Here is a 14570-nt window from a genome sequence, read left to right as displayed (position 1 = left end):
CCCATTGATATCAAGGTAGGTGTTATTGGGCCCTTAGCATTTCATATTTCTGATGTAATGTAGTGTAACATTAATAACACTTTGCATGTCCATCAGTAGCGTACTGGGGGGGGGAGCGATTTCCTGTCAATTTCCTGGCGCCTTTGTACTCACCCGGCGGCGCTTCGGGTCTTCGGCAGCACTTTGGCGGTGGGACCTTCACTCACTCTGCGGGTCTTTGGCGGCATTTCGGCGGTGGGTCCTTCAGTGCCGCCGAAGACCCGGAGCGCCACCAGGTGAGTAAAATAAAAGTGCCGCAGCGGGTGGCGCCTTTTTTTTTTTATCGCTTCCCCTGTTCCCTCCACCTGGCTACGCCCCTGATGTCCATAGCACTTTTTCATCTATTGATCTCAAAGCACTTTGCAAAGGGAGATGTGTTATTACCGCCATTTCACAGATGTGACAACTTTGGCTCAGAGATGATGCCTGCAATAATTTGTGCTGGCTTCTGCTGCAGGTTTGAGCATGAGGCGGAACCAATTGAATAGATCGCGGTCCAGAAAGATCTGTGTGCTTAACTTTGAGCATGCGAGTAGTCCTGAGCTTGAGGCCCCATTGTGATAATTGCTGCAGAAACACATAGTAAAGACAGCTGATGAAATTGCAGCATTACGCAGTTCTTTCTTTGGGGATTCCACAGTTTATGACTATATAATATGTGCAGCGTAAGAAGATAGGGAAGAAGAGGAAGGTTACCTCCTTGGATGCCATAATACCAAACATTGGGAACATTAAGGCAGGCAGTAAAGCTGAAACAGCCAGTGGCAAAGCTTCTGTGAGCCAAAAGATCGCAACTACAAACAGCGTGTATGCACATTCTGCTTCCTAGAATACACAAGATATCATTAAAAATAAGATTGGATTCATCTAGCAAACAATCCTACAATGGTATTGGGGACTAATCCAAACCCCACAGAAGTCGATAGAAGGACTTGCGCTGACTTAATTCGGTTTTGAGTTGGGGCCCAAAGCTTAATTGTACTTAATATTATCATCAGAAGCAGATAATTTGATTTATATCCTTATAAATAATAAAAAACATTATGATGAACTATTATTTTATGCATTTATTATTTTATTTATTATTTTTCTCTGTTTATAAACATGCACCATTAAAAAGAAACGCCTGCCATTTGCTCCAGGCACTTCATGAGACATTTTGAAACTACAATTATACAAGTAGATTATGCCAGGAACCTCTCTTCACCCAAGAATTAAAATAAATCATAAACCCCAGCAACTAAAAATATCCTTTTGATCTTTAAGATTGCCCAGAGAACTCCCGTGCAAACAGTACGTGAAATCCTGTCCCTGCTGAAGATAATTAGATTTTGCCGTTGACATCAATGGAGCAAGGATTTCACCCAGTCTGCTTCGATACAGTTGTCCTTATATCTTGCAGTTTTAACATGTCTTTCATTCTGAATCCTGAACACAGGATTCACTTTACCTTCACCACTGAAATGCAGCTACCGTTGCAGCAATTGAAACTGTAGAAGGAATTGGGGTAGGTAGAATGAAATTACCAAAATTGGAGTTTGGCCAAACCTGCTCTGAGCTTTGGGTTTCTACTGAAACCAAATGCCTTGTGTTTGGAATTCTGTTAGGCATACTTTGCACAGCTCTGGTTTATACTTCTGCTCTTGAAAAAAGTGCCTTTTTTACCATGCGAGGTCAGGAGAGGAAAATGGCATATGTATTGTTGGCATCCTTTCATCTACGAGAGACGGTGGGAATTGCAGGCTATGATGGTTTGCAATGTCTCATGTGACTGAATAGTCCAATCTGAGATTTGCATAATCTTTGGCAGTTATTGCAAATATATGTAGCTTGCTTGGGAGCTGCTTGCTTCCTAAGGGCTCTTTTCTGTTCAGGCTGTAGGAGCCAGCTTCTGTCATGGACTTTGATACCCTGATGGAGACGATGGCACCACTTGTTACAATCATCATATGTATGTACAGAGGCTAATACTAAGAGATGTAGCTTTGGGGATAAATGATGGGATACAGTTTTTACCTTAGGAAGGCTGGTTCAAATCCAACCCAAGGGAGTAATGGCCAAACATTCCTTCTACTGGCAGTTTTTGGTCTATGTGAAATAAGCGGAAGAGTCTGTATTGCAAAACTTCTACCAAATTTGACACTAATTTGCACCTTTGTTCACAGATTTAGCAGAAACTGGACTGCTCCCCACCAACTAATGGTGAATCCTGCAGAAAAAAAGAGGAGGTGGATTTGTGAGGCATGTGGAGAAGGTTGCTATCTGATAGTGTCTGTTCTGTGGATAACAAGACACCTTCATTCTCCAGGACCTTCAATCTAGCGCCTTTTATTTGCAGTAAAAATATACTAATAGTTTAGAAAAGCAAGCAAGCAGTGGTATCCTTTGCATCACTGTGTATGGTGTTTACATTGGAATATGTATGAAAGCATCTCATGTAGTTTCTCCGATATCAGCAAAATTTAGGCCCCCAAAAGTCAAAATAATGTGCAGGATTGCATATAACCTTTGTCAGGTTCAGTGAAATTCTTACTGGCTTAATGCAGCTACTTCTGAAGGATTCAGTGAATGATTTATTTTCCCCCTTTTGGTTGTATAATTTTATAATGGGAGTTTTCCACTGAGACTCAATGACTTCTGAACTAGACTTTTACATGCTATCATTTTTTCTACTGAGATTAGATCAATGCCAAGAAGAAGTACCAGAAAAACCCTTATCCGGTGTGATTGTTCTGCCAACATGGAATTGGCATACCAGGAGCCATTCAAGCCTCAGAAGTTACTGGCCTGAAATGACTTCATACATTTATTTTAAGTAAAAAAAAATTAAAAATGATCCCTGCTATAACCTTTCACTATATTTGTAGGTCACCTTGTTGTCTTGATATGGTATCTTTATATGCCATTTATTTATACATACTAAAATGTAGGTAACCTGACCTGAAATTGAAGACATGGGTCATGTCAGATCAGGATTTTATTAAATATAATAACTTTTTTAATCATTGAAGTAAGAGGGCCTGATTCTTGTTTACAGTTAGGCCCCTTGCCCTACACGGGAAGTACAAAGGGCCCTTAAAGTGGGTAAAAATTGCATTTACTGAGACTGTACATGTAGATTGTTGCTTAGATTAAAAACTTTTCAAGGTAGGGAGTTTCTTCTTGTTCTGTGCCTAGCATAATGGGGCTCTGGCCCATGGTGGGGGAGCACCTTGTCACTACTGCATATCTCCCAACATTTCAAGGGGCTAAAGCAAGATGCAGTGCCACTCAGATTTGGCCCATCTACTTCACTGTAGACAACGATGGAAGGGTAGCTGGGCCAAACCTGAGTGGTGCTGCTACCCTGTTTGCCAGGTCACAATGCCACTTGGTTTGGGGGCCATCTTTAATGGGGGTGTGATGGTGCAGCCTGGGACTGTGAGACCACTGTGCCCCCTAAACTCTCTCCAGCCTGGGCTGTCTCTCACAATGCTTTGTTAGTGACCAGTAGCAAACTCCTCCAGGAGCTGTGATCACTCAACACAATAGCATGTGGAGTCCCCACACCCAGCAAGATTGCATGAATGCTCCCAGAGCCACTCATGAATCACACAGAGAAAGGAAACAGAGCCAAATCCCCCCAGCTCCCAGCATTGTAGCTCAGGAATATACTGTCTTGCACTGCTCAAGATGAGCAGTAAAAATGTATCAATTGGTTCACCACTTCATCAATGGAAAGTGGATATACACCAGCCTTTGCAAAACCTGAGCAGATTTGCCACACACTTCAGGCAAATTCACAGGTAAAGATAAAAAGTTAAAGAAGTTTATTGACTACAAAAGATATATTTTAAGTGATATTAATCGATAGGCAAAAAGTCAGCGTTAGTTACCAAAAGAAATAAATATAAGCACGCAGTCTAAACTCTCAACTCGATTAGCCTGGGCAATAACTAGACTAAGCAGTTTTTCTCACCCCACTGTATATTGCAGTCCTTAATATACAGATTTCACCCTTGAAATCTGGGCCAGTCCCCTCAGTTGGAGCCTTCAGAGTGTCCTTGTTGCTTGCAACGTAGGTGGGTGAAGGAGAAAGGCCCAGCATGTGGTCACTGTGTCTCTTTTATATACTCAGTCCCATGTGCTTGGGGAGCACAGGTCCAGGCATGTCTTGGGGCATTGCTGAGTCTCCAGGCAAGGCTGAGCAATTGCCCTGGTGTGGCTTCATGCAGGTGAGTCATTGCATTGTAGCTCCCTTGCTGGACAATGGTTGTTGGTGGGTTGACTGACACCCTGCCCGGGTGTTGGCTACTTTCCTTGCTGTTGCCTCGGGGGAGCTAATATCTGGCTGATTCCCCAACTTACAGCATGTTTTAGTGACCACCATACACCACATTTCTCATAACTTCATATGTGTTAATGATATATGTATACGGATAGAGAAATGACGTTCAGCAGATCATAACCTTTCCCCCGATACCTTACAAGGCATGCTTTATATGTAAGATCATGATTATATAAAAAAGAGGAATATGGGGGTTCCAGGATGCTCCCCAAAGATATAGACTGTCACAGGGTGTCCCAGAGCAAATTGCCCCATATCTTCTGCCCCCTCCCCCCCCCAATCTCGGGTGGCTCTGAATACAGGAATGTTCCACTTCAACCAGGACAGAGAGTCTGGGGGGTCAAAGCGGGATAGTCCCGCAAAACCCAGGACTGTTGGAAGGTCTGCCACTGCTATACAAATATTATGAATCATTATATTTACTCCCCACTTTAGATTCTATTTACACAGCCAGAGTGGTGTAAAAGGGCCTTACTGTAAATGAGAATCAGAGTCTACATACCCGGGCCTACACTTGGCCCAACACTTGGATACAAGACTAGGTCAGTCTTTACACCATGCAAGTACTTTCAGCTATTGCAATACATTCTTCTTTTATTAATTATTATTATTAATTATTATTATTATTAGTGCCAGAAATGTACATGTGCTACACCAATGTAGTGAAGACAGTCCCTTCCTTGAAGAGCTTACAGCATAATTCCGACAAGTGAACAGAAAGCATAACAACTCGAACACATAGGGCTAACTCCCCTTACATAAGTAATACCAGTGAAGTGAAGTTTCAGAGTACTCACTTGAGTGAGTTAGACAAGCAGGGGTAGGCCATGGTGCCCAGAGGACGATGATGGCAGCAGCAAAAGGGGGCACTGAGCCATCCTGCCTGGCAACTGCTTTTGTAGCTTTTGTATTGGATGTATTATGATCAACAGTGCTCTGCTTCCTCACCTCAGCTCCCTCAGAGAAGGACAAGATTTTGTCCTAAAATTCTCATACGTTCAACAAGTGCAGTGATTTAGCATTTGCTCTGAACTTCAGTCTTGCACACAAGAACAGTTTGCTTTTTAGTCTATTAGCAGGCAGAAAGAAAAATATTAAGAAATTAACATCTTGTAAAGTTATGCCAAACACTATGGGGTAATAATAATGGGTTGAAGGTAATCCTAGGCATGTATCTGCATCCTGCAGATTTTTGTATTGAAAAAATGCATGACAGCATTATCAAAAGTGCTGGTGGAAATTTAGGGGTTTTGACAGCTGGAGAGGTGATAGCTGAGGCTTCTGACACTCAGGGAGATGTGGGAACATTTTGTTTTTGTAGCTGCAAAGCAACTGAAGCCTTTGATATGGGCAAGTGGGTGCATCTGCTCTTTAAAATCCTGATTCAGTAAGATAATTGAGTGCATGCTTAAATTAACTCATTGCAATCCATGAAACTACGCACGAGTTTAAAGTTATGCACACTCTGTACCTTGCTGAATAGGGGCCTAAATTTGGGAGTGGATGCAGGGTTGAATTCTTCATTTGCTACCCCAACAATACTACACCTTACTTCATCCAACAACAATACAGAGGGACCAGATGGATTTTTCTGTTAAAAGGATCAGCAGTGAAAGCATTACCAATATTAAACTTATCATGAGACTTCAGAGTTGAGACGTCATAGATTCATAAATTCCAAGGCCAGAAATGATTATCTAGTCTGACCTCCTGTATAGCACAGGCCATAGCACTTCCCCGAAAAAATTCCTGGAGCATATTTTTTAGGAAAACATCTGGGCCTGATTTAAAAATTGCCAGTGATAGCAATTGACCCATGATAAATTGTTCCAATGATTAATTACTTTCACAGTTAAAAATTTACACCTTATTTGCAGTCTGAATTTGGCTAGCTTCAACTTCCAGCCTTTGGATCATGTCATATCTTTCTCTGCTAGATTGAAGAGCCCATTATTAAATATTTGTTCCCCATACAGGTACTTATAGACTGTAATCAAGTGACTTCTCAGCTCTCTCTTTGTTACACTGTATAGATTGAACTCTTTGAGTCCATCACTATAAGGCATGTTTTCTAATCCTTTAACCATTCTAAAGGCTCTTCTCTAAACCCTCGCCAATTTATCAACATCATTCTTGAATTGTGAGCACCAGAATTGGACACAGTATTCCAGCAGTGGTCGCACCAGTGCCAAATATAGAGGTAAAATAACCTCTCCACTCCTAACTGAGATTCCATTGTTTATGCATCCAAGGATTTCATTAGTCCTTTTAGCCACAGTGTCGCAGTGGGTGCTCATGTTCAGCTTATTATCCACCACGACCCCCAAATCTTTTTCAGAGTCACTGCTTCCCAGGATAGAGTCCCCCATCCTGTAAGTATGGCCTACATTCTTTGTTCCTAGATGTATACATTTACATCTAGCCATGTTAAAACACATACTGTTTGTTTGTGCCCATTTTTACTAAATGATGCCGGTCGCTCTGCATCAGTGGCCTGTCCGCTTCATTATTTGCCACTTCCCCAATTTTTATGTCATCTGCAAACTTTATCAGTGATGATTTTATGTTTTCTTCCAGGTCACTGATAAAAATGTTAAATAGCAGAGGAACAAGAACCTATCTTTACAGGACCCCACTAGAAATACACCTGCTCGGTGATGATTCCATGTTTACAATTACATTTCAAGACATGACCAGAATGGGGCAGTTCATACCTCTACAGAGTTATTTTAAGGAAAACAGTGCAAATTCTGACATTCATTAATTTAACATAAATTAATTTAATATTTTGAAGGTTGTTTTCACAATCATAGGCGATAGAGCCATTTTTGAAAAATGTAGATTCTGGAGAAAAATTACATGGGTAGTTTAAAAAGAAGAACAATTATGCATCGATTTATGTTGCTGCACAGCCATATTCTCTGGGCCCTGAGAAAAGTATATGTTGACCAAGGAGAATTCTGGCTGCCTTCCAGAATTCATTGTACCACAATGTCATAATATGGAAGCCACTATCCTTGACAAGAACTCATAAATTGCTAGGAAATGAGCTATAGATAAATCTGTTTATTGTAGGCAAGGCTGGTATCACCGCTTTTTATTAAGGTTGCTCAACATTTCCCATTATAAGACCTTGTGTTCAGTTGCTTATTACTTTGCCAAACTTTAATCACTGAAATTGTCCATGCTAGGATACCTGACTTGAGATCCAGGGGTCTAATTTGCATAAGTTCTGAGCATTCACAGCTTTGACTGAAGTAGATAAGAACTGCACATTGAACATATAGAGTACTAATGCTAAGTACTCTGAAAAATCAGGTGCTAGGTATAGGGATAGGAATAGGGATAATACCACCCCCTCCCCTCTCATGGATGCTGTGAAAATGAATTCATTAATATTTATGGATGCACTCAGATGCCACAGTGATGAGTACTACAGAAAAGTCCATGAGGAAACTAATAACTCTGTCTTCAGAGCAGGGTTTGCATAGAGTGCAGTAAATAAGGCCTTGAACAATCAGAAGAAAACAAACCACTGAAACCTGCGCAATTAGTGAGCACCATCCACTGATTGAGGAGGGGTCCTAAGGAAAAAATAATATGTGATCATTTAAAATCTATATCATAATTCATACACACAAGGGGGCCCCATTAAGGCTGCACAGGCAATCTTAATTCTGCCATTTTCTACCTACCTTTGCAGTCTTAAAAATGTTCTTTTAATATAGCTTTTTGTGTTATGGTAAAACTACTGTAGCCATAGACTCTTGATTAGCCCTTTTGAACAATATTCATATATTCATTTTCCAAATACATTACAGAGAGGCCTTCTTATAAGAAACTATTAAAAAAAACCCCAGCATGTTTATAAGAATCACTTCTCTGTGTCCCAGACCATATTATACATCTCTTAATTACAGTGCTTTTAAATGAATGAAATTGATTAAATGCATTCATATATCCGCTTTATTGCTTGAAATTTTTAATCTTCCCCCCTACTTCCTGCAACCTCCTCATCCTGGGAGAAAAGGGAAGCTTATGCCATAAACAAAACTTAAAAATAAAAGTGTCCTGGATTGCTAGAAGCCCTCCTTTTAACCCACCAAACAGGTACAGCACAGGCACCAGCACTGCAAGCTTCATCACATTGCCCTGCCAGTGTGCTCCATTCCTAACATTGAGCCCTCTGCCAGAAAAGGAAAGCTGGCTGAGTGTGCATGTCCGGGCAGACTCTGGCTTCCTAAAACAGCCTGTCAGGAAGGATGCCCATTAGCATCAGCAGTGATGACACAACAATTAGATGTTTTCTTTAATATAAATCCAGCTCTTGCAGTTAAGATTAGCTGAAACATGTTGCGGTGGTTTTTTTTTTTTAAACTTTAAAAGTGGTTGCTAGCAAATTGCTTTCGTTTCAACTACCATTAGGTGCTTTAAGTCCTGAAAGAAACTGGCCAGCTCAGCCGGGTGGTGGAGAGGGAATACGGACTCTGGACACACCTGCCCCCTTCTCATCCCTCTTGCATAGCAACACTGCTGGCAGCGGAGACCCTGGAAGATTTTTTATAATAAGTCATTGAACAAAACTGTAAACCCCGTATGTGAAGGAAGCCATGTATTCAGCTGCTGCCGTATCTTCAACACCCCTAGTTCCAGTGCCTCTGGCTGGCAATGCTACCCACCTGGACTTTCTGCATTCCCCAGACACATTGCCACTGGCCTCTGGGCAAGTGTGCACAAGCATGGAAGGTTTGGGGCCCCCTCTTCCACTTGTGCTTTTGCACAGGGCCAGCCATGATCTCACTTTTAATACTGACATATTCAAACAGAGATTCTTAATTTAACCCAGTGTTGTTCCACTGGCATTTTCATTGGTTTGAAATGGATCCAGTGGTTTGGGCCATGTGCCAAATTCTCTGCTGGTGCAAATGAGTGCTGCTCCACTGAAGTAATTGGATCTGTGCCAGTTTATACCAGCAGAGAAGTTGGCCCCGTGTTTCCATTTATCTATTGCTATCTCTTTCATTTTTAAAGCAGTGTCTCAGTTTATACATTTTTAACCTCAAAAGACATACTTTCCTTCCTAGAACATGCTACTTTGATGGAGGACAAGAAACAATTCAAATCAATACATTCCTGCTTTGATTGGTGACAGATGGACTGATTAAGAATACATTTAGCATACCCATAACATTCAGATCACTTTACTGCTCAGGGAAAAATCTTTTCGTTAACATTATTATTTACTTTTAACGAATGTCTTGATTACACAAGAATGGCCACATTTCACCAACAATAATCACGTTATCGTTTTCCACAAAGGGACAAATTCAGTTGGGTGTTAGATGCTCAGTAAATGCAAGGACTGTAATCTAAAACACTGATCTTATGTGCAACAATTGGACATTTTCTTAAATGTAAATCTGGCTTTTGCTGTTAGATTACACAAAGCATTTTTTCCCCTTTAAAAATAGTTGCTGCAAATTTCATCTGAAAGATTCAGGCAGACACACTTGAGAACAAGTGCAGAGCAGGGGAAAAGATACCAGTTGAAGGGAAAAGTTGGTTAAATGTAACTAGAGCAATGGACAAACATAAGGAATTCCACTTTTTTAGGAAGACATGTCCAGCCTGCCTAGATCTAAGATCAAATTCTTCCCTTCTCTTCTTTCTACACATATGAGCCAATGAAGCCTGTCAAGTGGAGCAGGAGCACTTGCTCTGTAGCAAACCTCTTCATTTCTGCTTTGGGCTCCAGGAACATGGGCTTAGGGGCAGGCCTATGAGTGCAGCAAAGAGGGACTGGGGAGCGTGGTCTGCTGCAGATGTTGTGGAATAGCTGAGATCTGTACTTAACATTTTGGAACAGGCCAGTGAAACAATTTTTCACCTGTCCATTGTATTCAGATAAGGAATGCAACAGCTCCTACTCCAGTTCTCCAGTCTTCCAAAGAGACCTCCAGGTTAGACAAGAAAATTGATACTCCTGATATTTCTAAGGTAAAGAAGAAGCAGAACCTTCCTTTTAAAAATATGAAACAGAGAGATCTTCTTTATACATTAGGAAGAAACAAAATAAAAGGCAAAAACCCATATTTCCCCCTTTTTAGTTCATCTATACTGTAAAATATACTGCAAATAGATTGAGCAACTTCATTGTGTCCAAAATTAAAACAAACCAAACAGGGTAGGATTTTCAGAATAGGCAATGTGATTTGGATGTCCAATTCCCAATGTTAGTGAGAAATAATTGTCCCTTTGCTGTTTACATTAAACGTGTTCTGTTTTATATATTTCTGTAAAAACACTGCAATGTGCTGAAATAATCCCTGACGCAAACATATTTGAGAATCTAGCCATTCTGAAAGGACGTGGGAAACTCACACAGACATACAGTATATAATAATTGCCTATAACATCAGTTCACTTACTTTGGTTCGAATGATGAGAGGCAGTGGAAGTAAAAGCAGTGGAGTGAAGAGAATCAGTAGGAACCTTCGGTAGATCCAAAGCTGACTGAAAATTTTCATGGCTGAGAGCTGACGGCTCAGTTTTCTGGTAGAAACTACCAAAAAAAAAAAAATCAGATGGCCTATAAATAGTTGACTCTGATTAATATTTCTCTAAACTATCACCTTTAGCCTTTGCAGCAGATTGGTTAGTCAAGCTAAGTTAAAAACAAATCTTTCTCTTTATTGTTTTAGTGTCTTTACTAACACTAGGAAGATAAGATTGGTGTTCACCTGTAAACCCAAGGCTAGAAATGTGCCCTGCATTCATGGTGTAGTAGTTTTCTCATTACTATCTTCTTCTCCCCCATAATATATTCCTATAACTGGAATAGGGCGTAGAGAGCTAGATCCTGCAAGGTATTGAGAAAGCTCTTAACTACCATTGACCTAAATAGGAACTGAAGACCCCCACACTTACAGGAGTGGCCCCTTGCAAGTTCCGGCCCAAAGACAGGTTATATCTCTATGCTTGACATTTTATTTATGTTAAGCTCAAGCCTAGCCTGCTCTGTTTTAAAGGGAGCCCAGGAACTAACAAGATCCACAGAAAACATGTGATCTGGAAGAAGAAAATTCTCTACCTACCCATGGCACTTCTAATACAGCTTTACTGTTAGTGAAAAAACAGGCTTCATTAGCATGAACACAACATAAGCTGACATTTTTGAAAGACAAAATTGAGAACACATGCCTACAAAATGTAAAGTAGAATGGAGTGAAAGTCACATCTCTGACTGTAATGGCCCATGGCCTCGTATGTGCTGTGAGAGATGCACTCAGCTCAGAAAAGCTTTGCCAGGCTCCCACTGCCACCGATCCATTTTCATTTCCTCCACTGAGCAGAGTGATTGGCAGCTGGAATTTACTAATATTCAGCCCTTAAATAGCACTTTTCATCCATAGATCACCAAGGAAGGAAAATATCATTATCTCCCTTTTACAGAGGAGGAAACAGAGAGGTAGAGGGTCTCGCTTGAGGCTGCACAGCAGACGAGTAGCAGAGCCAGGATGTCTCCCGCTTCACTGATGCCCATGATGCCTCCCATCAAATTAGGGGTGATGTAAAGAGGAGATGGCAATGTGCTGGGCCCTGATGAGGAGTCAGTTCTCTGAATAGCAAAGGGAGGGACAGAAGCAATGGATATTGGGCAAAGGCCATGACATTAATAGGATTTAGCCACTGGAGTGGCAGACAGTACTATCCACTTTTCTTTCCACGTATTCAAGAGCTCCCTTTTCTGAACTCATAAGCAATATGGGGTCAGAAATGACTCTCTGACCAGCTGCAGTATTTAATACATACGTACACACATACCTACTAAGGGGGATGCAATCTGATGCACTTTAAACCTACACTTTTATCATGTTCCCTTTTTCTGATTCCCTCCCGATGAATAATCACTTCTGACCCTTGCAGAAATGCAATCAGATTGCAAAACAATAAAATTAAATCAAAAAATAAAAATAAAAACCAACATGCAGAACAACTGGAAGAAACAACTCTATAAGATTTTAATAAAATGTGATTTAGGAATCTGGACAAGAAAACATGGGTTTAGGTCTCAGCAGAGGTGCCACTAAAAACATTTAGTTTGTACAGGTTCCTATGATCTCTTTAGCTTGATTTTCTTAGGGCTGCTAGTGGATTGTAATTTTCTATTTTTCTTTCCAGCTGTTCCATGTGACTGAACTTACATTCAAGAGCTGCAAAGCAGCTGGGAAAGAGATAGCAGCATAGGAGAGTCCACTGGCAGCCTTTGAAGAAGCAGCTCACAGAAACCACATGAAGCCCCATTTTCTTCATGTGACCCTGTGATCCACTTGTCCATAGAATGGGGGGAAACCACTTATATTTTATGCTTAGCTATGACCTCTATTGCTGACTGTAAAATAGTTGGCTTGCATCCAATATATTCCAGAACAGTGTTCTTGTAGCATAGTTCATTAACAAAACATTTTGCACTTTTAAAATCTTACAGTAGGAAGGAAAGTGGAAGCTTTGTGAGCTATTGATTATAACACATTTTATAGCTCCTGTGAAGCTGGCTGACCAGGTCATGTCAGAATGTACTCAGGTCAATTCACTTGTGTATTAGTATGGATCAACGCAATTAGTGTTTTGGGTGTTTAAACTTCATAAAACTAATGGGATGTTACATGCATTGTTTTCACTTATCTGTTCCTGTCATAATGTAATACCAAACATCCACATTGTAAATACCCTTGTAACTAAATAACTCAGACATCAAAGAAGCCTTGGGGAATGCTAATGAAGGACTTTATTCGAAAAGGTGCTAAGTCCAAAGCAAATGGCCATTGTGGTGATGACCTGAGGTCAGAGACTCCAAATGCATTCCGCATGCAAAGGAAAAGTCCATGTGGGTAAAGCCCATGTCAGCTTGTCTTCTATGAGAAGATATAAATATGGATTCAAAGAAAGACCCATTCTCTCTAGACTGTTTGGATTCTAATGGCAGAATAACTGAACAAGAAGACGGAGATCCCCCGAGTTATTCTGAGTAGCCCTGAGAGACTTTTGGGAAACCGGCAGATTATTGCATCTCTGCTACTATTTGGAATTATAAACCGAGACTCACCTGTACATATATTTTACCTGCTTTAACCTCTCAATAACTCACCTTTTCTTTTCTTAGCTAATAAACCTTTAGTTAGTTTACTACAGCATTGGCTGCCAGCATTGTCTTGGGGTAAGTGACTGGTCTCTTGGGACTGAGAGATACCTAAATGTGATGTGATTTTTGGTTTAAGTGACCTTTTATCACAAAGTCCAGTTTGTCTGGGTGGCAAGATAGACTGGAGAGGCTAAGGGGACTGTCTGTGACTCCATGGTAAGACTGTAGAGTGATCCAGGAGTTCACATTTGTTACAGGCTTGGTGAAATCTAATTATAGAACACATCACCAGTTTGGGGTCTCTGCCCTTGTTTTCTGACAGTCTACCCTGAGGTAGGCACTCAGAGTTGTGAGCCACTCCAGACAGCAGGGCCGGCTCCAGGCACCAGCTTAACAAGCAGGTGCTTGGGGCGGCCAAGGGGGAGGGGCGGCACGTGCAGCTATTCGGGGGCGGCAGGTCCCTCACTCCCTCTAGGAGTGAAGGACCTACCGCCAAACTGCTTGGGGCGGCAAAAATGCTGGAGCCGGCCCTGCCAGACAGTGTGACAGCTCCTTTTTAATTTTTGCAGGCATGGAATTCCTCTCATGCCTGGATGCTACGGTCATGGTTGGGGGTTAGATGTATCTCTGACCTCCTTTATAAGTCGGAGTGCACTCCCTCTCAGGGCTCAGGCCTTGAGCATTCACATCTCTGGGTTGGAATCATGTGATTCTCTCACCTTTAGGCTTGGTCTACACTTACCCCCCAAGTCGAAGTAAGGTATGCAAATTCAGCTACGTGAATAACGTAGCTGAATTCGACATACCTTACTTCGAACTTACCGTGGTTCAGACGCGGTCCACACGCGGCAGGCAGGCTCCCCGTTGACTCCTCGGTACTCCTCTCGTCTAGCTGGAGTACCGCAGTCGACGGCGAGCACTTCCTGGTTCGACTTATCGCGTCCAGACCAGACGCGATAAATCGAACCCGGAACTTCGATTGCCAGCCGTCGAACTACCCGGTAAGTGTAGACATACCCTTAGACCAGGGTACTGGGCTACAGGCCCCCTGTCCACCAACTG

The 14570-nt window shown here is 41.6% G+C and overlaps 1 protein-coding gene across 1 annotated transcript in view; it reads right to left on the bottom strand.

Annotated features, from left to right (window-relative positions):
• SLC13A1 (solute carrier family 13 member 1) overlaps positions 1–10893 on the bottom strand; it is a 43921-nt gene extending 33028 nt beyond the window's left edge. Inside the window, exons 1-2 of the mRNA XM_024219622.1 lie at positions 10795–10893; positions 736–864 (exon numbers count right to left, since the gene is read on the bottom strand). Coding sequence (XP_024075390.1) covers positions 736–864; positions 10795–10893 — 228 coding nt within the window. The remainder of the gene's footprint in view (positions 1–735; positions 865–10794) is intronic.
• Between the last annotated feature and the right edge of the window lie 3677 nt (positions 10894–14570).

This window comes from Terrapene carolina, unplaced genomic scaffold (assembly GCF_002925995.2).
Source record: "Terrapene carolina triunguis isolate 2854851 unplaced genomic scaffold, T_m_triunguis-2.0 Scaffold68, whole genome shotgun sequence".
NCBI lineage: Eukaryota > Metazoa > Chordata > Testudines > Emydidae > Terrapene > Terrapene triunguis.
This window is presented reverse-complemented; position numbering and strand designations above follow the sequence as displayed.